The sequence below is a fragment of the Patella vulgata genome, chromosome 1 (genome assembly GCF_932274485.2).
Source record: "Patella vulgata chromosome 1, xgPatVulg1.2, whole genome shotgun sequence".
Lineage (NCBI taxonomy): Eukaryota > Metazoa > Mollusca > Gastropoda > Patellidae > Patella > Patella vulgata.
In genome coordinates, this window is record NC_065879.2 from 36254125 (window position 1) to 36277593 (window position 23469).

General features: G+C 33.8%; 1 protein-coding gene across 2 annotated transcripts in view; it reads right to left on the reverse strand.

The window, feature by feature from the left end:
• Positions 1-22566, reverse strand: part of LOC126829615 (retinoic acid receptor RXR) — a 94820-nt gene extending 72254 nt beyond the window's left edge. For both annotated transcript variants that reach the window (XM_050559572.2, XM_050559563.2), the window contains exon 1: positions 22386-22566. In XM_050559572.2, coding sequence (XP_050415529.1) covers positions 22386-22524 — 139 coding nt within the window. In that variant the 5' untranslated portion in view covers positions 22525-22566. The remainder of the gene's footprint in view (positions 1-22385) is intronic.
• Between the last annotated feature and the right edge of the window lie 903 nt (positions 22567-23469).

Consider the following 23469-nt stretch of genomic DNA (forward strand, 5'->3'; position numbering starts at 1 on the left):
TGTTTCCTCTTTTTATTATATTTATCGCTCATGCAATCACTAATTTCAAAAAATTATGATATTACTCTTTTTGTTCCCGACAACTCAGCAATATAAAATATTTTGTCTCTACATTTAAGTGAAAATTCATGACCTACCAACTATCTTTATTTCATCATATTATTCATCCGAATCTCAAAAAATATTCTAGAAATATTAGTGGCCTAATAATAATAATCACATCATGTAATATTCAATAAATTCTCTATATAAAAACTTTCGGATTTTCTTACAAAGAAAGAAAAGAGGAAAAGAAAATTTCACAGACTCAATAATACGCTAAAATTGTAAATGATTAATATTTTGATATCAATTAATAACCATTCATTAAGGGAAAAGTTATTGATTTTTGGCTGTATTTGGCCAACATCTGCAAAGAAAATAATGTGTATTATTGCTAGATACGCCTGATAATAATCTACCACACGTTTATCATTTGATAACAAAACAAGGGCAACATTATTTCAGCAAACTCTGCATATAATGAGGGCGGGTGTCGACATTATAGTCAAGTATGTGCTCTATATATTACATTGTCATTGTACGAAGAAATCGGCAACGTCATCGTTCACGGCGTCTATTCTCGTCTAATTTGACTAAACCACGCGAGATGAACAAAAAGTATTAAAGTAGTTTTGTTTAATTGGGTAAGCAATTACAGATCTACACACGTGATTGGCTATTATTAGAAATTGATGAAAACTGTGCAGGACAACCTAACAACAGATGTTTCAATTTATTATATTACTAAAAATCATTTTCCTGAATAAACAGAAAAAACCAACAGATTTTTGTCCCAGTTCTATTTATTAACCGATCCTGGATTTATTTGATGGACCCGTGTCACGGTATATTTTAATGATGTACAACAGATAGGATAATCATCAGGACGAAACGCTCACCATCAAAAAATCTATCCCAGCCTTTTCGTACACCAGAGGATATATTTACGATATAAAAATAATAAAACAAATCAGTCTAGCCTTATATTATTATCATCATTAGGCGACTATTAATATTAGAGACCCGTTATTATTTCATATTATCTAAAAAATGCAGACGAATGGGCTTCTTATAAATTTCCATAAACACATTTTTAGTTGCATCTTCCAGATATGGCTAAATCTATTTCTTAAGGCCAGCTCAATTTGAGATGTAAATAAGGTTAGGGCACGTAATTGTTGATGAGATTGTAGGCTATGGTTAGGGTAAGCATTGTGGCTAGGTCCAGGGTTAGGGTTAGGATTAGCACTAGCTCTGCAGGGTTAGTGCTAAATGATAAGGCCAGCGCAATTTTTCGTCATAAGTCACGAGATGTAAACAGGGCGCGCTGATCCAAACCCTAACCCGAACCCTGGACCTAGCCCCAATGCCTTCCCTAACCCTAACCTACAATCTTGCCAACAATCAAGTGCCCTAACCTTATTTACATCTCAGCGACCTTGACAAAAATTGAGCTGACCTTAACAAATAGATTTACCCCTGCGGGCAGTAATCTTTGAGAAAAAGCATAAAGGGGCACAACTCTTGTTTATAAACAACCTTTTTCGTGTCGATTTGTTTATTTTGCATGATCATCTAGTTTATGTAAACACTTTTCCTTTTAGAGAAGTTTTCTTTTTTTTTAATAATCAATGTTTAGTAAGTTATTCCTGGATGTTCACAAACTCTGTTTAATACGTGTTGAATGAACCAAGAGCGATCTGTAATAGTCATTTAGCCCACGCTCGAGTTTTTTTTTTCTTTCTCCACGCATACCCAGTTATTTATTTCTGCATTACAATAAACAAAACAACATTCTATTCTTTATGTTAGTTTTTGTTGTAAACAAAACAAAAGCCAAAAATAAGCCTATTCTGTTTAATGTAGTCTGGCTAATGGCCAAATGACTAGTTCACTGGACTTAGTGTGATTTTTCGAACACTGCATTTGCATTAAGACAGCTGGCGAAAATACCTCATCGCACAAAATGACTGACGCCTGACAAACCAAGTATTTCTATAGCTTCTATACTATATAAGAAACGGCTTTAGTAGGCAGTGAAACAACATACCAGGGTCAGGGCGTTCACTTTTTTAATAGGCTGCAATACATGAGTTCACGAGCATGCGCTGTGTTGAATTCTTCAACAACTAACGAGTACTTGGTTTCTTTTGGCGGGAAACAAGCTGCCAATACAGAAGCAAAAGGGGATACGATTCATCAAAAACATCTGTATGATGATTTTTGTCAGCCTCGTCAAAGATTCACAGATTGGTCAAAACGAAATTAAAGAATGAGCGAAAGAAAATTATGAAAGGATAGGGTGATGAATTAGGGGAATAGAAAGAACGCTGTTAACGGCTAAAAAGTAATTTGTAATCTGTTTCATGAATTGACGAATGAGGAATGACGAAAACCGATTCTCCAGTCTAACGAACTGTCATCAACTTCATTACAGAATTGAATTTATGATGTGTTGTGGGGTGAGGAGAGGTTAAAGAAGGCGGTACAATATAGATAGAAAACACCATACAGTTCAACTAACCTTAAACATTGAGATGATATTGGACAACTTTTAAGATAAGCCCAACGGACTATGTGGAAACCAGCAATACGGATAGAAGGCGTTTACTTATTGTCCTATAAGGAAATGACCACGGATGAATGTTTTGATGAAATATACAATTTATAGAGGTTAACGATGACGTTTTCCAAAAGATTAAACTTGTATCTCAAAATGATAATTAGGCCATATATACTAGGATCGGATGCTAAATTTTGAAAATAAACTAAACAAATATGCTAAATTGACAAATGTTACTGGCGCATATGATTAACATACGCCAGAATGAACTGATTGTTCAATTGAAAGTTAATCAGGAAGCCAGAATGAATTGATTGTTGTTAAGTAACAATAATACAATTGAATGTTATACAGGAAACCAGAATATACTGATATATCATTATAATATTATGATAGTTTATAATTATATAACTCAGTAATTATACATAAATATGCATATGACGTGGTATGTTTTTAATTCTGATATATTAACATAAATTATATTTATACACGAACTTGTCTCAGTATTACATAATATCTAAACATTTTTTTTTTAAAATTCTGAAATATGAACGTTAATTACATGCATATTTATACGTAACCTTGTCTCGGCATTTACATAATAACTAAACTTTATGCAAAATTGACAAAATATAGGCGTACTGGCGCATATGATTATCACACGCCAGAATGAACTTATTGTTCAATTGAAAGTTAATCAGGAAGCCAGAATGAATTGATTGGTGTTAAGTAACAATAATACAATTGAATGTTATTCAGGAAGCTAGAATATACTGATATATCATTATAATACTATGATAGTTTATAAAATCTAACTCAATAATTACACATAAATAATATACATATGACGTGGTATGTTTTTAATTCTGATATATTAACATAAATTATATTAATACACGAACTTGTCGCAGTATTAACATAATATCCAAACATTTCATTTATTTTGACGTGTTATTATTATTTTTTTTTAAAATTCTGAAATATGAACGTTAATTTCATGCATATTTATACGTAACCTTGTCTCGCCATTTACATAATAACTAAACATTTCATTTATTACTTTATATACAGTCACTGATTCTTTTTTCTTTTTTTTTAATAACCATTTCCTTTTTCTTATTGTTAATTTATGAGACAAGACGGAGAATAACACCACAAGGAAAAGACCAAGTTCAGAATTTACACCAAAAGTTGTTTTACTCACGTTTTTGAGACCAACCCCCATTGTTTGTCCCAGTTACAGTTAATACTCATTGTTCTCGCATTGGTAGCTTTTAGCAGCCAAACAAATAGATACATGTTTTTTCGTTTTTTTCTTTAAAAATTGAAACAAAATGTCGGCCAGACGTTTAGCAATAGTTGAAATGTATTTATATTTGTAAAAAAATGTTTTAGCTCAGAGTAAAACAATTTCCGTTAAACTTTCAAAAGAAAGTTGCACATTTACAAGGTCGGGGATTTTTTAAATTCAACTGGAAACGGACACAACAATATGTCTACCATTTTGATCTATGAAAAAAACCGCCCAGACCTTCCAAATTTTGGACACGGGAAGCTTGAAGGATTTTTTTAAAGGACAATGTTCGTGTCAGCCATTATCACCTGTGGTAGAACTGGTTAAATACATTCCAAATATAATTTTAACACCGAGATCATTGCTACGATAGATGCGTAACGAAGATATGAAGAAACGGGAAGCCACGCAAAAAATGGAAAACACCAGTTATCCTTATATAACTGACTACAGTAACGAGCGATACACGGTGCATAACCTGAAATGAAATGAAATGAAATGAAATGGGGTTTAACGTCCTACTGTTCTGCTCCTATACTGGGCTAATGAAGACGGGCATACGCCATACAGTGTGCTATGAGGGAAATTTTGCCCGGGCAGCGGCACTATCGCCTACTCTTATATCGAATTCCAACTGCCAAGGGATCATTTACGTATATTACAATGTATACACGGGACCTCGGTTTTTCGACTTATAGACAGCTGTCCTTGTCAGGCCCTCCGTCCTGCATCACTGACAAGGGGGAACCACGCCGGAAAATCTGGATGAAGTTTCTCGGCCAATGCAGGGATCGAACACCCGACCTCCAGGCTAGCGAGCCAGCGTCTTACCCACTTAACCACGTGACCTTGTTTTTATTATGTAAAGAAGGTATAAAAACATGGGAATGCACGGGCCTTTTCTATTTTTATCGTTTTTCTCTTATCTAGTAAAAAAATTATAAGAGAGTTGAAATTCGACCGCGTATCTGTTATCACTCGTTACTTCTGTTAGTTATATATAAGGATAACTCGTGTTTTCCATTTTTTGCGTCACTTCCCGTTTCTTCAAATCTTCGTTACGCATCTACCGTAGCAATGATCTCTGTGTTAAAATTATATTTGGAATGTGTTTAACCAGTTGTATCACATATGTGATAATGGATGACACCAACATTGACCTTTAATGGCCAACTATTACTGTGAAGCAACGACGAAATTTTTAAGGACGATAAGAGATAAGATGAAGGATTGACGATATAAATAGTAACTATGATAAGTATACGGTTATAATATAGAACGACATAGTAAAAACTGAACACTATCTATATTATGCCTAAAACATAATGTCTTTGCATTAAATATTGATGAACACCCCCCCCCCCCCCGCCAAAACAAACAAAACAATGACGTCAATTGCACATATGCGAATTTCACGGACATACATAGGCCTATACTTTTATTCAATACACCGTCACCCCTTTCGACTGTCGTGCGACGAAAATCCGAGAACCTCAAATAATGGCTTTGTCTCTAAACGGTTACAAATGCAGAAATCCGTCGAAGTTAACCACATCGCTGATTAATTACATAGCCCACTATTATCCAGTAACATCGTAATTAAATAAGTCAGAACTCCGTAATGTAAGAAACACGCATATGTCCTATCCATTATTAACTAAGGTTGGCCAACACTTACTCCTATATAAGAAAATTGGCACGAAAACTAGAATTAAATCATAATACATGGGGAATGTAATGACAAGAATTAAAATGGCTGTCATTTGTCTTAAAACCATCCAATAAGTTAATTAGGGTATTTTATTTTTTAAAGACGTGCCATGCGAATTAGTTCAAAATAAGATGGTTTACAGATTGTCAGTGTCAGGTGCTGCTCGTCTAAACACAAACCAACAACGTGTTTATTTTCCTTATTAAACCAATCAGTTTCAAATTAACTCCTATCTCCACGGAGAAAGCTCACCAAGAAATGTTTGGCACTCAATTCAACTGATCATGTCAAACTCAAATAAGGTTACAGAGTATTTTATTAACAGATCACATTCTTGGAACTGATTATTGATAATTTTATTATAACTAAAATAAAGAAAGAGTGTATTACAAAAATAAGACAGACTCGCTCCTAATTTACAAATGAAATGAAATGGGGTTATAACGTCCTGCTTTTCTGCACCGTCTTAATTTACAACAAAGTGACTTATAATATACACATTATCAGAAGGAAAATGACATGCTTTCGGTTGATGATAAACTATAAATAATTAATATAAAATAAAAACAACCCGTCTCTATTTGTGGTCATTAAACAAAGATAAGTTGTCGGGTAACAAAACATACGACCAGAGCAGATAAGTCGTACGATAGTCCATCAAGGCTGTCGCATTTTGTATTCTGTTGAAGGTAATATGATTATTTACAAGAGATTAAAAGCTGGTCAAAGGCAACAACCCTTGAAGTTTATGCGCTAAACAAAACATGCATCGGTAATCGGATGATCACTTTAGAGTTACCAGAAATCATTGAAAAATAATAGGGTTTTCATATAGCCTCTAGAGCATCTACAAAATGTTACGAAGTAATCAAGGTCAACCCCTTCACGAACATAAACACGGTAAAATTTGAAATTAGTGGAATTATAGCTTTAGTTTAAAGACTACCCACAAGGTTTTTCTAAATGATAGAGAATCATAAGAGTCTTAACACAAATTATCCGAAATCGTTGAAAATCCGCAATCTTCCAAGTCTGAAACATACAAATGTACAATCATAGCCTCTATAATGCGCGTCCACATTCAATTGTGAACGGCGGAGGGAATAGCGGACCAACAGGGGTTACGAAAACATTTTAATGTGTGGCATATAAAAATAATTGAATGTTGTTTAAGGTTGGTAATAGTCATTCTAAAGCAGACAGAAGCTCAATAGCAAAATTTAAAAATCTCCCTAAAAACAAGGAGAAGCTATGTCGCCGATCATTTAAACAAAGTGTGCTTACGGAATTTTAGACATAAATCCATCGCCAGATGTTTTACGATTCGTATACATAGGTGTTTTACGATTCGTATACATAGGTGTTTTACGATTCGTATACATAGGTGTTTTACGATTTGTATACACATTATACCCAATCGCAGTTTTCAAGGAGTTGGCCCTTGCTTTGATTTTTCGATAACATGAGTCCAGGGTTATTTTGAATCAGGTATATCACACCGATGAAATTTCTTTTCCTATTGAAAATGTCAATGTCTCTTCAAGTCCAAAGCTGTTATAAAGATAATATATAACTAGCAAAAAAGATCGCCCCAAAAAACTAAAAGAACCCAGAACATGATGAGTAGAATCCAGCCACTCGGGGAATTATTGTCCCTTCTTCTGGAAGTGAGTTAGTGTGAAATTACGTTAAAACGAGATCTAACCTTACCGCTATTGATGTCTAAAGAATGGACAAAAAAATGTATGAAAATTATTTCGGTTCAATACTTCCAATAGAACTATATATGATGAACTGCAGGAACCTGTGGTAGAAATTAACAAGGATTTCAAAGGCGAGACAATGTGTGGAATTGATACGGTGAAATGGACTGTAACGAAATACTGTTACACAAGCAAGTGAACCGAACATAAGGTGCATTATCAGAACATAAGGTGCAGTATCTGTAGCTAATAAATGGAATATGGAAGTATACATAACGGTATCTGTGATAAGAGATATCTATAGGTTGCGTGTTACTGATATAGGTATGTATAAAGTGATTAAACTACCAAATAAAGATAATACTAGTAGATAAAGATACGTAAGCTGTATTCATGTGTTGATTTAAAGGATAACACTTATTAAATTTAGTTTTCAAAGCGGGAGGGGGGGGGGGGTAGGACAGTAAAAGGTAGGTACCAGCTCTGAGATTATGATACAATATGAAATTGGTTCTTATTATAAATCCCCTCCCCAACCCAAATATGCAATAGTAATAACTGCATTTCATTACATTTCTTTGGTCATGAAGCTTTTGTTATAATCGGATGTAATTAATTACCTAATAACAGAAGTCGTGACATTAAAACAATTGCAATTTGAGATATATGTCAACTATTTGAAACAAAGCAACCCAACTACATAGAAATTAATGTTTGATATTTCAACCTGGGATTAAAAAGAACATATTTTGCAAATGATATTTGACCTATACTGTGTCAGTTGCTTTTGGAATTGCAGATAATCAATGCGAAAAGCCCTTTTTAACTTACAAGAAGTAAATCTATTGCTCGACTTCGGAGGATTTCTCACTTTAACGTTAGATTACTGTATTAGGGTCATGGTAACTACCACGGGTTGAAATCGGTACCTATGGCAGAACACGAGATCGATTGGAATGCATTACTCGCATTACTTTGATGAGTTTATCGCGTTTTACCACGCTAATCATTACAGCGATGAGTAAGATGCAACAACTATACAAACACACCAGTTCTCATCCTAAGTTGCTTACAAATATTTATGCAATCATTCAAACTTAGCTTCAGAATACTATAATGAATTAAATGTCTCTTCTCTGTACACAGATGAATCTAAAAGATAGTTTTATCAATAAATCAACGACTTAATATTACTACAAGCAGTGTTCATAAACTTGTCGACAGTCTATCTTTAAGATCATCACATCTGAGATAGCAGGACATCCCCTGTGGAGAACAGGTATTAATAACAGTAGGGAATCAAGTAGTAGGCCTACCTTAGATTGCCATCAAAAATTAATTATACAAACCTTTCGTTTGTTAAGCGATCCAAAAGATTTACAGACACTGAATAACAAGCCCCGCGGGAGAAATTTAACAAAACAAACCAAACCCGTTACGGTTAAACGGGGAACAATGTACTGTTTTGACAAATGTTGTTCGAAATAACCCTTATAAAATTCTCAATCACTGGCAAAATGTAGATTTGATCATATGCTACATTATGGTTTTGCGTTCAGCATTTGGCTACAGCGACTCCTGTAAACCAGAGATCATGGTGACCAACCCTATTTAATGTTTTCCCGGAAATAAATATAATGGACTAGCGGATAACCCGGCGCTGCCCGGGTAATGCCCGTTACTCCCAAGCCGGAAGCGGTAGGTCAACGCAACTTAGCCTATGTTACTCACCGGTCCGAGCTACCTATATACACCAAATTTCAGCCTTGGGACAGCCCTAGTGTAGCCGTCAACCCTGAACAGACAGACAGACAAACAAACGACAGTCACAAATATTAGCATAGATATATGTTTTTGTAATGGCGTTAAATTGGTATAGATATATCGTATATGTTTTTGTACACAATGACTTCAAATTGACACATGTTACAGATATCAATGAACGACTTGTAAATTAAATATATAAACGTGTATATTGGAAAATTTGGCATAATAATAAAATCACATTTGGACATAAAAACAAACGATTCCAAAAAGGTACATTATACTTTAAAACATAACTATGTCAAACATGTTTGAAATCTGTCGACGCAAAACATAGTTATTATATTGATTCGAAAAGTTTTATGTACATGTACATTGCTAAGTTCTGGTAATAGAATCCATCTAATTTCAATTCGTCAATCTGGTTTTCCATTCGTTGACATCAACGCCAAGGGAATATTTAACCTACGTTTTTGTTCCAACCTTCTTAATTTTTAAAGTGAATACGTTTTAGAGCTATAATTTATATAATTTATATAGTTTATACACAATGCCGTATAATGAAAATGGATTGATTTTTAATCTGAGAATAAACAAAAAATATTTTTGCACATAGTTGACCACTACTGTGGCAAATATTAGTAAGTGAAGCACTGTTAACCATAAAATTTCTCCATTATCTGCATCTTTCTAAATAAATAAACATGTAAGTGTTTAACAGAATATTATGACCACTTCATTACAGGTCTCTGACAACTGTCGCCTCTCATACCAATATAATCTTGACTACGATATAAAGAGTTTGGACATCGTTGATAAAGTCATAAACACCAGAACTTGCTATGGATTTACGACCCCCCGATGTTATTTTCATTCATTGAGGCATGTTATTGGTTGTTTTATATAGAAACTTGCGTACCACAATTTAATATGATGTACAATAAAATAGGTAGAGTAGTAGTATAACTTGTTGTAAGAGACCTGCAGCCAAGTTGGGCTTGACGTCGATTTGCGCAAAAAATACAACGCTCTGCTGTTTCCGTCACCTGGTCAAAAGAGACTTAATAATCTTAAAGGAGCAACAAGAAATGGACATTTGGTCGCAACGCATATAATAATGTAATAGGAATGTATATAAACTGATTTACATTCGATCGTTTCCGCTTTTACTGCAATTTCTAATCATGTTCGGCGAAATACGCGAAGAGTCCAAATTAAATGGCAGTCTTTGGCGTCTGGTTATTCCATCCTACACCGGTAGTATTCTCCTGTGTGGGATATGTTAAGCCTCGTTCAATGAGTCGCTTCATTACAAATGGCGCTCGAGAGCATTCTGCCACACTCTGCTGTTTCCGTCACCTGGCCAAAAGAGACTTAATAATCTTAAAGGAGACAATTTCGAAATAACCCGGGCAAAAATGACCTACGCGTTTGAATGCGCGTACTTAAATAATTTTAATCTACGAATTTTTCTGAATAGCCTTATTGTGAATTACGATTTAGGCTATGAATTGACTGTAGGAGGCTAGATTGTAAGATTGTCCTCGCTGACCTGTTCTTAACAATATGACAAGTTTGCCTGGCAAAATATTTGTATGGATATAGAAAAACTATCTTGACTATTAGATCATGTTTTATGCCCAATATATAATAGTTTCACGGTCAGATAGTGACAAAAACTATATATAGAATATGTTTGTATTAAGGGATAAACATGACTTGGATTACGATTTTAACCCACCAGGTCTCTACTCCAGGCTGTAATTTAGTTTTTAATCAAATGTTAAATTCCGAAAATAAAATTGTGCCATTAATAAGGGGGTAAATTATGTCATATAATGTCATATGCATCCTTGTATATCTGTTACTTATATAATATATATCTTGCAGTGGTTTAATCCCGCATACTATTGGTATAGATGGTACAATCTTAAGGAGGTATTATACTAGTAATGGTGGTACGTAAATATTTATACTATTAGTATCGATGGTACAATCTTAAAGATGTATACTATTGGTATCGACGGAACAATCTATTAGTATCTATGGTATAATCGTAATATTTAAACTATTAGTATCGATGGCACAATCGTAAATATGTATACTATTAGTATTGATGATACAGTCTTAAAGTACTACTATTAGTATCTATGGTACAATCTTAAAGATGTATGCTAGTAATGGTGATACAATCATAAACATTTATGCTATTGGTATCGACGGAACAACCTTAAATATGTATTTAGTATCGATGGTACAATCTCAAATATATACATGTATAGTAGTAATGGTGGTACAATCTTACCGATGTATACTATTAGTATCGGTGGTGCAACCTTACATATGTATTTAGTATCGATGGTACAGTCTCAAATATGTATACTAGTAATAGTGGTACAATTTTAACCGATGGATACTATTAGTATCGGTGGTATAATCTTAAATATGTATTTAAATCGATGGTACAATCTTAACGATGTTTACAATTAGTATCGATGGTACAATCTTAACGATGTTTACTATTATTATCGATTAGTATCGATGGTACAATCTTAACAATGTTTACTATTAGTATCGTTGGTACAATCTTAACGATGCATACTATTAGTATCGGTTGTACAATCTTAAATATATATTTATTAGTGTGACTATCTTCAAGATGCATGCTATTGATATCAAATAGACAGACAGAAATGGGGTTTAGCGTCCACTCGACACAAACTAGGTCATTTCGGGATTAACACATGGTTCAATTTTATTTCAATAATTCGCTTGCGCGTAGGGGTCTTTAGTAGTGGGAGGAAACCGGAGAACCCATGAGGTTGGACAGGTGACCCTACTCCTTGTCACATACAACCGGGGAATCGAAACCCCGCCAGTTGACTCAATGACAGACGTTATGATACAGCCATCCAATGCCCCACTATTAACATCGATGTTACACTTTTTAAGATATATATGGGTCCACTATCAATATCGATGGTACAAGTTCAGTTGCATGATTTTGTGACGGTCGATTCGAAGCCCTGCCGAAATTCCCTCGTTCATATGAATCATTATACAGATAACGCTAGGCTCAGTTATAATGAATACGGTGAATAAACAATACCCTGTCGTTATTAATTAATGCGAGAATTATAATTATATTCGCAATTATTTCAATAAAAAGTTTTTATTTTTATTTTCGGACTTATATATATTACACACTTTATAAAACAATATTTTCTCAACTGTAAACAGTCTATATTTAGATTTAGGTATATCTACATGTGTATTTATATGTATCACTTTCTGTAATTCATGGCTAAGTCCTAAGACGACCTCAACATCACGTGCCCTATCTATATACAAGACATATGTATGTTTATATATGTGTATTTTGCCTGTAGCTTTAAAGAAAAACAGTAAAAAGTACCGAATGCTCGGGCTGAATCACGACCCCTACTGGAGGGTGGAGTCACTATTCAAATAATATCCCGGCATTCCATTCGTTTTCTTCCCACGTGTCTCTTTATTGAGATATCTGAGAAATATTCTCTTTCAACCTGTCACTCATTACACTCAGGCTACGTTTCCGGTTGCGTCATATATTGCAGAATCGGGTGTCGAATACGAAACTAACAGATTGGTAGACAAATACTCCTAATCTGGAACTAATTTAATACCGTACTTTTTAACAATAAAATACATATCTTCAATTGTATTTAAACCTGTACTTTGTTTTCAAAAAGTCTTTATTTTTTCCTGCAATGACAGTCAACATCCTTCTGATATAGGCCTGTAGGGAGCTATACAAATGCCCTAATTTTCATTATACAAATGCCCCGAAGCAAACTGTTTCGTCATCGAGATTCGACACTTTGATGAGAATTTAACTTAAAATATATAGTCGAAGGCATCTCGACCTTCTTCTTGTTCCGCTAAGCAGAAGGAATACTTGTTAGCAATGTGAACGTCCCAAAGAGTAAACATATACTGTCTCCATTACGATACCTATTACTACAGTAACACCTTCCTTTCATGTCTGTAGCATTCGTTTTCTAGCGGTTGACGATATCATGTGACAATCATTGTTCTGATTACATCGACATTGCATTCAATCTATCTTTCATATGTGTAGTAAACATTTCATTAATTCCTATGGGACTATTGGAAAGTAACATGTAAATTTTCATAAAGAATCGAATGACAAGTTCTCTAGGGTAACGGCATTGAAATTAATAACTGTTGATCACTCATCTGATAATATTTCGTTAATTTCTACACAACATTTAAATTCCAATAATCCATGACTAATAGTCCATAGAAGTAATAATTTGATACTTTGGTACACGATTTTATATATAAACAATTAGTGTTTACCATAAATTTCTGTCCACTACGTCAATATGAACTATTAGTGTTTACCATAGATTTATATCCATTGCGTCAATATGGACCATTCTTGTTTGCCACAGATTTATGTCCATTACGTCAATAGCATAGACAAAAACTGCTGAGTAGAGTGAATTGAAATCATTCCTCGAATAAATACATCTTTAAAAGTACAGGATAGGTTTCAGACAGTAGACATAAGACTATAGACCAGTTGTATATTATTGTAATTATATAATATACTGGCTATATCAAACTAATTATGACTAAATGTAGTATAATATAATAACAAGCACATCTAAACAATTGCTACTGAGGACGTGACATAAAGACAACGACATAAAACAATTTCAATACAATTCAAATTAGATGTTGTTGTTTCGTTCCGTTTAGTCTATTGGTCAATGCAACCAAAACTAATACTGCTATAGGATATATACTGAGACCATATTTACAGGATAGGGATGTATCCATATGTTGTGCCCCCAATCAACAATTTCATATCTCAAAATATATGTATGACAATGGCAATCTGTGAATATTCACTTTAAATTCATAATGTGATATATAAATATTCGCTTTAACTTCATAATGTAATCTGCGAATGTTCACTTCAACTTCATAATGCCATCTGTGAATATTCACTTTAACTTTATAATGTAAAATGTAAATGTTCACATCAACTTCATAATGTAATCTGTGCATGTTCACATTAACTTCATACTATAATCTCTGAATATGCATTTTAACTTCATAATGCAATCTGTGAATGTTAGCTTTAACTTCATAATGTAATATATGAATGTTCACTTTTATGGTCTATCAGAATTCTAGGTTCCTTGGAAAAGCAATATTTCAAAACTATACATTTCCGTGTTTTAAGGTCTCAACCTACCTGTGGGAATATATTATAGAAAATTAGCCCCCAGTGGATATTAGGAGTCTACGATGCGCTAACCACATTTCATTTATAAAGGAGTGCCATATTATTACACCACTTTATTAATGTCAAGAGCTGATTATAGGGGGTGTTAAAATTGTCTCATAAAAACTTTTAACGCATTTTTGAGGTTTGTGGAATCGCGCCACAAAGGTACTTTATTTAAGTAGATCATTAGACGTTAGGATTGAGTTATAAACGAATCTTGCTGTCACTCAAGCAACGTTTATCAAAATGAAAATATTAGGGACTGGTTTAATGTGCACTAGCCAAAACAAATAAAATAAATCCCACAAAAAGAAAATGAAAAGAAATTTCGTTTAACTTCCTACTGGACCAAGGAAGGTGGGCGAACGCCATACAGTGTGAAAAATCTTTCCCGGTCAGCGGTTCTATACGGCCTACTCTTATTTCGAATTCCAGGCTGGGTTTCAAAACCACTGAGAGGGGGAAACATCGCTGGAAAATTCCGGCAACTTTCTCGACCAACACCGGGTTGAGCAGTGAAGCTCCACTTCGATGAGTCAGAACCTCCTCACACACTGAGCCACCGCGGCTCCAGCACACATAAAGGAATTCAAGTGACTTTATATACAGTATTTACAAAAAACAGAGAAAGAGAGAGAAATGGGATTCAAAGTCCATTCGACACAAACAAGGTCATTTCGGGACTAACATATGGTCCAATTTTATTTCAATAATTCGCTTGCGCGTAGGGGTCGTTAGCAGTGGGAGGAAACCGGAGGCCCCGGAGATTGGACAGGCGACCCTACTCCTTGTCACGTACAGGCGGGGAATCGAAACCACGTCGACTCAATGACAGACCTAATGATCCAACGCGCGCGCGTTAACCATTCGGCCAGCCAACCCACCCAATAACAAACAGATAGGATATATACTAAAATTGATCAAATAATATAAACAATCGATAAAGATCCTATATTTGAAATGTCGTTTTGACGCGTGTATCTTTATTTGCATGAAACATTCAAATCGTAAATTATATTTTTTTTGTGGCGTGTGTTTAAAATTTTTCGGTATATATAAAATTGAATGTTTCAGGGGGAAATATAGGTTGCCAGGCAACGAAACATACGCCCACAGCAGCTAAATTGTCCGATGGTCGACAATTTCATATAGATCAGATTAGAATTTTCGCCTTTTGAGGGTTCACAAGGTTTTACAAACTGAAACAAGTGCCTCAACTTTGGAAGTAACTTACAGAAATTGTTGGAATTTCGTTTTAAGACCGGATGATAACATTTGTCATTTGAGCGTTCACAGGGTTGAACAAAGTAAAACTAGAGCAATAACTCTAGATGTAATTAAGGGAAATTACTGAATTTCAATAGACCTCTTCCTTTCATAAATCTAAATGATGCATATACAGATCGGATGATAACTTTTGTCGTTCGAACGTTCACAAGGTGCAACAAAGTGAAACACGTGCCACAACTCTAGACGTAATAAACAGAAATTTCCGAAATTGAATGGGGTTCTTCGTTTCACTAATATACATGTTGCATATAAATTTCTTACAGATCGGGTGATAACTTTTGGCGTTAAAACGTTCACAGGATGCAACACAGTGAAACAAGAGCCATAACTCTAGACGTAATTAACAGAAATAGTTAAAATTGAACAGGCTTCTTCGTTTCACTAATATAAGTGATGCAAATACATTTCACGCAGATCGGATGATAATTCCTGTCGCTAAAGCATTCGCAAGGTGCAACACGTTAAAACAAGGGCCATAACTCTAGACGTAATTAACGGAAATTTCTGAAATTCAATATAGGGTTCTTCGATTCACTAATATAAGTGATACGTATAAATATCATACAGATCGGATGATAAATTTTGGCGTTAGAACGTTCACAAGGTGCAACATAATTACAAGCGTCATAACTCTAAAAGTAATTAACGAAAATTCAATAGGCTTATTCGTGTCACTAATTTAAATGATGCATATAAATTTCATACATATCGGATGATAACTTTTGTCGTTAGAGCATTCACGAGGTTCAACGAAGTTATACAAGAGTCATTACTCTGGGCATAATTAACGAAAATTGCTGAAATTCAATAGGCGTCTTTATTCCACTAATTTAAATAATGCAAATACATTTCATACAGATCGGATAATAGCTGTTGTCGTTAAAGCGTTCATAAGGTGCAACAAAGTGAAACAAGGGCCATAATTAAATAGGCTTCTTTATCTTACTACTATAAACCACATATATCAATTCCAAAACAATCAGATCATAAATGTAATCTATAGAGTGTTCACAAGAAATTATGGACGACGGACCGACGGACGAACGGACGGGGGTGACGGCAATATACGACCACATTTCCATGTGGGCGTATAAAAAGCACGTATTGACGTTGCCATTCATGTAAAACTTGGCCGTTTTTTTGCAATTCATTCTTGACGTGTGTTTATATAATATTAACATTGTGGTTATATTGGTTCAGACAAGCTGTTGACACGTTATATACAATTAATAAAAATATTACCATTGAAATGTATATTAAGATTGAATAGTTCTCGTATATTTATAAATTAACAATATCGCCAGCTCCGCTAAACTTTTTTTGAATGGACGTAAACAAAGATTTTAATGGGATTTTAATGGGCGTTTCTCACCATTTTTGTATTAAAATCTTCCTCACGGTGGTGGCATTCCAATCCCTTGTCTGGGCATTTATAATTGGGGGTTTAAAGCTCGGAATATGTTTGTAAATATATATATATATATTATATATATATCATATTGTGTGATGCGTGAGCGAAATGTCCCTTTTCATGTTGTATGAAGTGCGTACTGCGAAAGGCATAACACTTCATACTGAAGTAGCGTATAGCACGTTTTCCATGCACTGACTCTCTTGATAATGACATCGTTCGGGAAAGCAGTTTATACAAGTACGTAATAATTATTACCCATTTGTAAACTGTATCAACCTACATGTAGTCGAACGGTTTTAATACGTTTAGGTAACATTTAGAAGACGAGAAACATGGACTATTCTTGTGCAGTTTACATAGGAATTTATTTTGTCGCGAGCAGCTTTTTTCGCATAAAAACTAAGTACTAGGAAGACAACACATCACTTTCGTTACGAGTGAGCCAGGTGATCTGATCTGATCTGTGCAACTGACCACACCACAAGAACACAAGAAGAAACACCCAATTAGGATTTTTCATTTCGAGGCACGTTCGTGCTCCAAGGCACGTTATTTTAGGCCCTGTGACCGCAAGACATTATTTTGTTACAACTACTAATGAATTTATTCAATCGACAATTAATTAATATGAAATAAGTATTTGATATGTTGCCCAGCTTTTGGTGGATTATATTATTGCATAAACTAAATCCTTACATAATTGTCCTTATGTCTATAGCATATCCGGTCTTATTTCGTTCCAGAAAAACCTAAGACCTTGTAACAGATTGTTAAAAAACAAGACGTAACCACACAATTTTCCCTCGATGAATTATATTCTGAACTGTCTTAACGCCAGTGATATATGACTGTTTAATGGTCGAATGCACTCTAATACACTTTCATACAAATACACTTCACCCTTTTAGCCTTTTTATACGCTCAGTTAAATAATAACGATATAGGCAGAAAAAACTAACTTCTGTAGATTATACCATAGAGTGTAACAAATATGTTTCTCTAATATTTACTTACAGAATTGACAGAGGTCAATTTGTGCTGGTTGCAATGACGGGCATTAAATACACTCCAAATTAATTATAGCCGGTCACAAATGTTAATTTTGCACATCCACCCAAAAATGTCATTTTGTAGAATCAGCCTCGCATCTTAATTTAGATAACCATTTTCAAATGTAATTTTGGACGACCTCTATAATGTCATCTTGCATTTCGCAGAGCCGCATACAAATGTGGCACAATGCTCGTATGTTCGTACCAAATACTATTAGAGCGATTACAAGTTGTTAGTATGCGGAATTCTAAGATGAATGAGAAGTGATATCGAATGTTGTAGAAACTAGCGAAAGAGTGCTGGAGAAATCAGAAAATTGAGTCTATTATTAACTAGTACACGAGAAGTGTTTTAGCAGTTTTTATTTCATTTTTTTCGAAGTACGATACCGTGTTGCCTGTGATACTGTTATCAGCATCTGCATTGCGAATTAATATTACAGAATAGTTGAACTTTATATTTGAAGGGACACACGATGGAATAAACATCATATTTTAGATTGTAAGATCATACAATCAAAAATTATTCAATCATAAAACAAGTGATAGCCACATGACTATCATAATATGATGAAATTATATAATATCGTTTTATTATCTAACAATTAACAGATTATAATAACATACCACCGATCATGCTTCATTCAATATAAAAATATAAAAAAACCTTTCAATTAAACATTTCGTTTTAAAATGCATGTAATAACTAGCACAAAATGAATAAATTATTTATTTATACATGTATGTATAAATTATACATTATATGTTTTACTGTAGTTATACTGCAGTCTGTTGTTAATCTTTTCATAAATATGTTAGAGCCGGTTATAATGTTAATTTTATGTAAGTTTTATGTTCAACTTTATGACAACTCTCTCTCTCTTTCCTTAACATTGTTCATGAATCACCCAATGTACTGGGTTAAACTAGATTAAAATATAATACGTTCTAAAATACATACTGAGCTGTAAACATGTACGATTTAAAGAGGCATAGGTGCTTTGTAGGTCTTTGTCGGTAGATATAAAATAAATATACATTTTCAATTATACAGAAAACTGTTACATCCGGGATGTTCAAATAAATTGATTGCTTGCAAAATGTGTGACAAACTTGCACGACAATCACTACTGAAATACAGGCGTTTTTACTTTTTGGGTTTATTTTTTAAAAGAAGTTTAAAGAACGGCATGAAAAATATTCTAATTTAAGTCTGAGGGCCTGGCAAGGATTAGCGTCTAGTCGTTCGGGTGAGAGGAAAATCCGAGGTCCCGTTTACACGTTGGTGTGAAGGTAAAATAAGCAGATAAGCAAGACGTTAAATCCCTTTGTATTTCTTATGTAAGTAGGTCAGGGCTTGGATTTTCGATAATTTGATAAATGTATGGTTTTTTAAAATTATTTAGGGGAGAACGATCTTGATTATGTTTACTTTAAAGATGTCGCTAGGTGTGTGTCTATTTCCTTAGTTCATATATCTTCGCATTATGCACATGTAATTTTAATTTCGCTGTGCTTTTTGCTTTTTTACTGATAGTAACGCCTGCACATCCGAAATGGACCGACGGATGGTCCTCAAATTTTGTATACAAACTATTATAGAGAAATACAATTGGTAAATTACTGGCAACCGCGAGCAGATAGCTGCCCTGAAGTCTTTTACTCGGGATAACGGGACACGAATGTATATGATCTGGGGGATTGATGAACGGGGGCAACCATTGTCACATAAAGTGTAGGTGTATCAAGTGCGTCAAAATTAGTTGTAATATAGTGTATTGCATTGCCATAATAATTTCAATTCCGTTAATATGAAAAATATAAATTAATTATATTAGAGTCACATTGTGTCTAATAAAACAATATTACGTCAATAATATCATTATTATTATCAAAAATTTAATAATATCTCCAATCTCATCAACATGGAAACGAAGGATATCCTACGCGTGATACTTACTGGATGAATAATAAATATATCCACCATTGTTTACTGCAAACATAAGATTTAACTATTTTATATGTTTGGAGAGAACTTATATAGGCCTTTGCCTGTTGTTCAACCCATTTCAGTTTATTGAATAAAATATTGTTTTAACTAACTGGCCCTATCATCTCAATGCATTTTACACGAGCATTCGCTGATCTTAAAAATCACTGTAAGAATCGTAAATGACCACAGAGGTTTCTTATGCCAGTGCCAGAATGACAGTCCCTGTTTAATATGTTTATTCCTTTTAGTTTTACTATTTCAAGAGGTTCCCTGATGTTTCATTATTTAATCAGGAAACACGGATTCTGTATTTCTTTTTTTTAAATATAATTATATGTTAATTGTTTCATTTTCAATGTGATTTTATTCCTGCATAATATATATTAGGTTGACTGAGTCACAAAGAAATGTTATGCAAGTCTAATAATTATGCTCACTATCTGACTTACTAACAGGATATTAACAATACTAGTTTTTAAATTCTAATTAATAGTCTATTTCATTTGGATATATTGGTGAATATTTTACATACAAGTATGTAAATTGTATAGAATTCAATATTAGTTAAATTAAACATTTGTTAAAACATTCTTATATACAATGTTTATTTACATGCATAACCACCGAATATAATTCAATATTGTATAGCTTATGATTAACAAGAGATTCATATGTCTTGGTCAATATATTCAAATTTCCACAGGGTTTTAACACCTTACTTGTCTATTATAAATGTTATTCGTATATTTATCGACCATGATATTTTATTTTCTGTGATTTAATATAAAGTATTGTTCATATTATATGTGTTTATTGTATTGAAAACTCCATGATATATAACTGGTCATATTGGGTTATCATATTCAATTTTCAATAATATCTAATAATACTAATCACATTATTTTTTTTTCGACTACAATTGTATAACAATCATCAAATTATAATTAAAATATTTTATTTATCTTAACTGTAATTATGTCTCTAATTGCCTAGGGATGTAGACTATACCAAATGGTTTCTTGATCTATATTTAAACCTTTACGTAATGTACACACATGTCTACATATAGGTACGTAACACTTCATAAAAGATAGTCTCCAACTCGGTCATGTCTCAGATATCCGTCTGTAACACTAGTATAACCTTTGATTGCATACGAATTAAGAAAATGTCCTATTGTAGCCAACACTTGGCATAAACCGTATCAATGATATATTGTAATAAATTCACAATTTAAAATATTATTATTATAATGAAGGATATGATTTTTCCATTTATCATCTTCGACATATGGAATTTTTAAACATAAGCGTATTAAGTTTTATTTTTGTCGGTTCTGGAAGTTTATCTTATTAATTAAGTCGCGGATAACACAATTTGTAAGAATTTTAATTTACGTGGTTTCTATTCAATTCGACTTGGTGCTTATTCAGGATGTATAATTAAAGTTAAATCGCAATTAGCATGTACATTGGCTACAGTAATTAAAATGAAATGAAAAGGTCGCGAAATATAGGTTTAATTCTTAAGACGTGGGTATTTTCTTTTAAAAAAATGTTTCTCTCATTAACTGAAGTTTATATCCGTGTTAAATTAGGACTAAATGGCAACGATTTAAGTAACTGATATTAAACCACACAAGTGACATGAAAAGTGTCGTTTTGAACCACGTGGGAAGGGTTTATTCAAGTGTCCGAAATTTAATTCCCCATAACGAGTGAAAAGTGATATACCCAGATTTAGTGACAGTGCTGTGTTTGTCATGCCATATGAAATATACTGTTACAATTTTAACAATTGGTCATTAATATTTCTGACCTCGAGAAATTACTGGGGCATGAAGTCTGGACAAAATGCCCAAAGGCTAGTTTAGTGATGTAATACAGGTAATATGACCACTGGTCACTCCGTATCGTCTGCTTATTTAAGAAATCCACGCCCCCTTTCTTATATACGTCGCACATTATAAACAATATTTTGTTATTTTATGTACAAAAAATGTGTAATACCCATTTTTGGCTTCTTTTTGTCTAAATGTGACATAAGAATAGGTTTTATTTGTAAAAATGTTTTGTCAATTTAGTGACAAACTTTGGTTGTCATTATTTGACAAATAAAGAAGCGATCTGACATGCTAATCGTTGATAGCGTTAGAAACGACACTCGGTATTTGATATAGAGCGAAATGTAAACACATTCGATTTGTCAACATAGTGGCGAAAGAAACAAATAAAATAGCAGACGATATTTGACTTACCTGTTATGCTTGGGATATACAGTCCATTTAACGTACTCTCCGTTTGGCGAGGGTGGAAATTCGCCACCATTCTAAATTTTTCAGCCGTTTTTACAGTTTTAAAAGTATCCGGCGATTCAGACTTTATGTTGAAGTTCATTCGCAAGCATTCTCAACTGAAGCGAGTCATAGAAAAGCCGATGAGGTGACTCGGTACAACCAGCCTCGCTTTCGTTCACGTGTGTTGTGTGACCTAAGATCGATGAGAGAACGAGAGAGAGAGATTTCTACTGGTAGTAATACACACGGTCGACATTCGATAACAATACATATCTTACTATCACTTATTTACATTAAAGTCCCTCCACTTATCTATCGTAGAGGAGGATTTCAGTAGAAGTTTTATTTCCACTGGTCTTAGTTACAAGGGCGAACCAATGAAGTTTTTTTTAGGGCCAAGTATCATGTTACGATTCGCGAGGCAATGCGGTGCAAAGCCCGGAAACATGGGTTGACCGTAGAGCTGGGTGTACTAGATTACCCCTCCAGTTAGTGAAATATGCTGGCAACTAGGGAAATGAATAGCAAAGAAAGAAAATCCCACTCTGTTCGACTTTGGCACATTAGTTATAGCCCAATATATCTCCCCTGATACCAGAAGACACAGAGAAGAATGCAAGCGTTTAGAAAGAGATAAAAGACGTTCCAAGTATGCATCTATTCATTAGAACATTGGTGTTATTTATAGAGCATTTAGTCTTACTATTGTGCTAAATTTATAGTAATTTTGTACTCACTATTGAAAATACTGTATAACATTGTACTATTTATAGCGTCTAAGCTTGCACATTTGGCTCAAAAATAAACTGGGGTTTAAGGTTAAGTGATATCATACTTTATCTTAGATCTGCTACATATGGTTTCTAACGTAACAAAATTTAATCATCTCAAATGCTCTTTTTTTTTTTAAAGATGATACTTTATTTTGCAAAAGTGATAACCCATTAAATTTATTATTTTTATTTTTTTTTTTTAAAAAAACTAGATCTTTGTTGATCGGGAACTGGTGTTTCCAGGATTATAAAATACACTTACAATTTTGTAT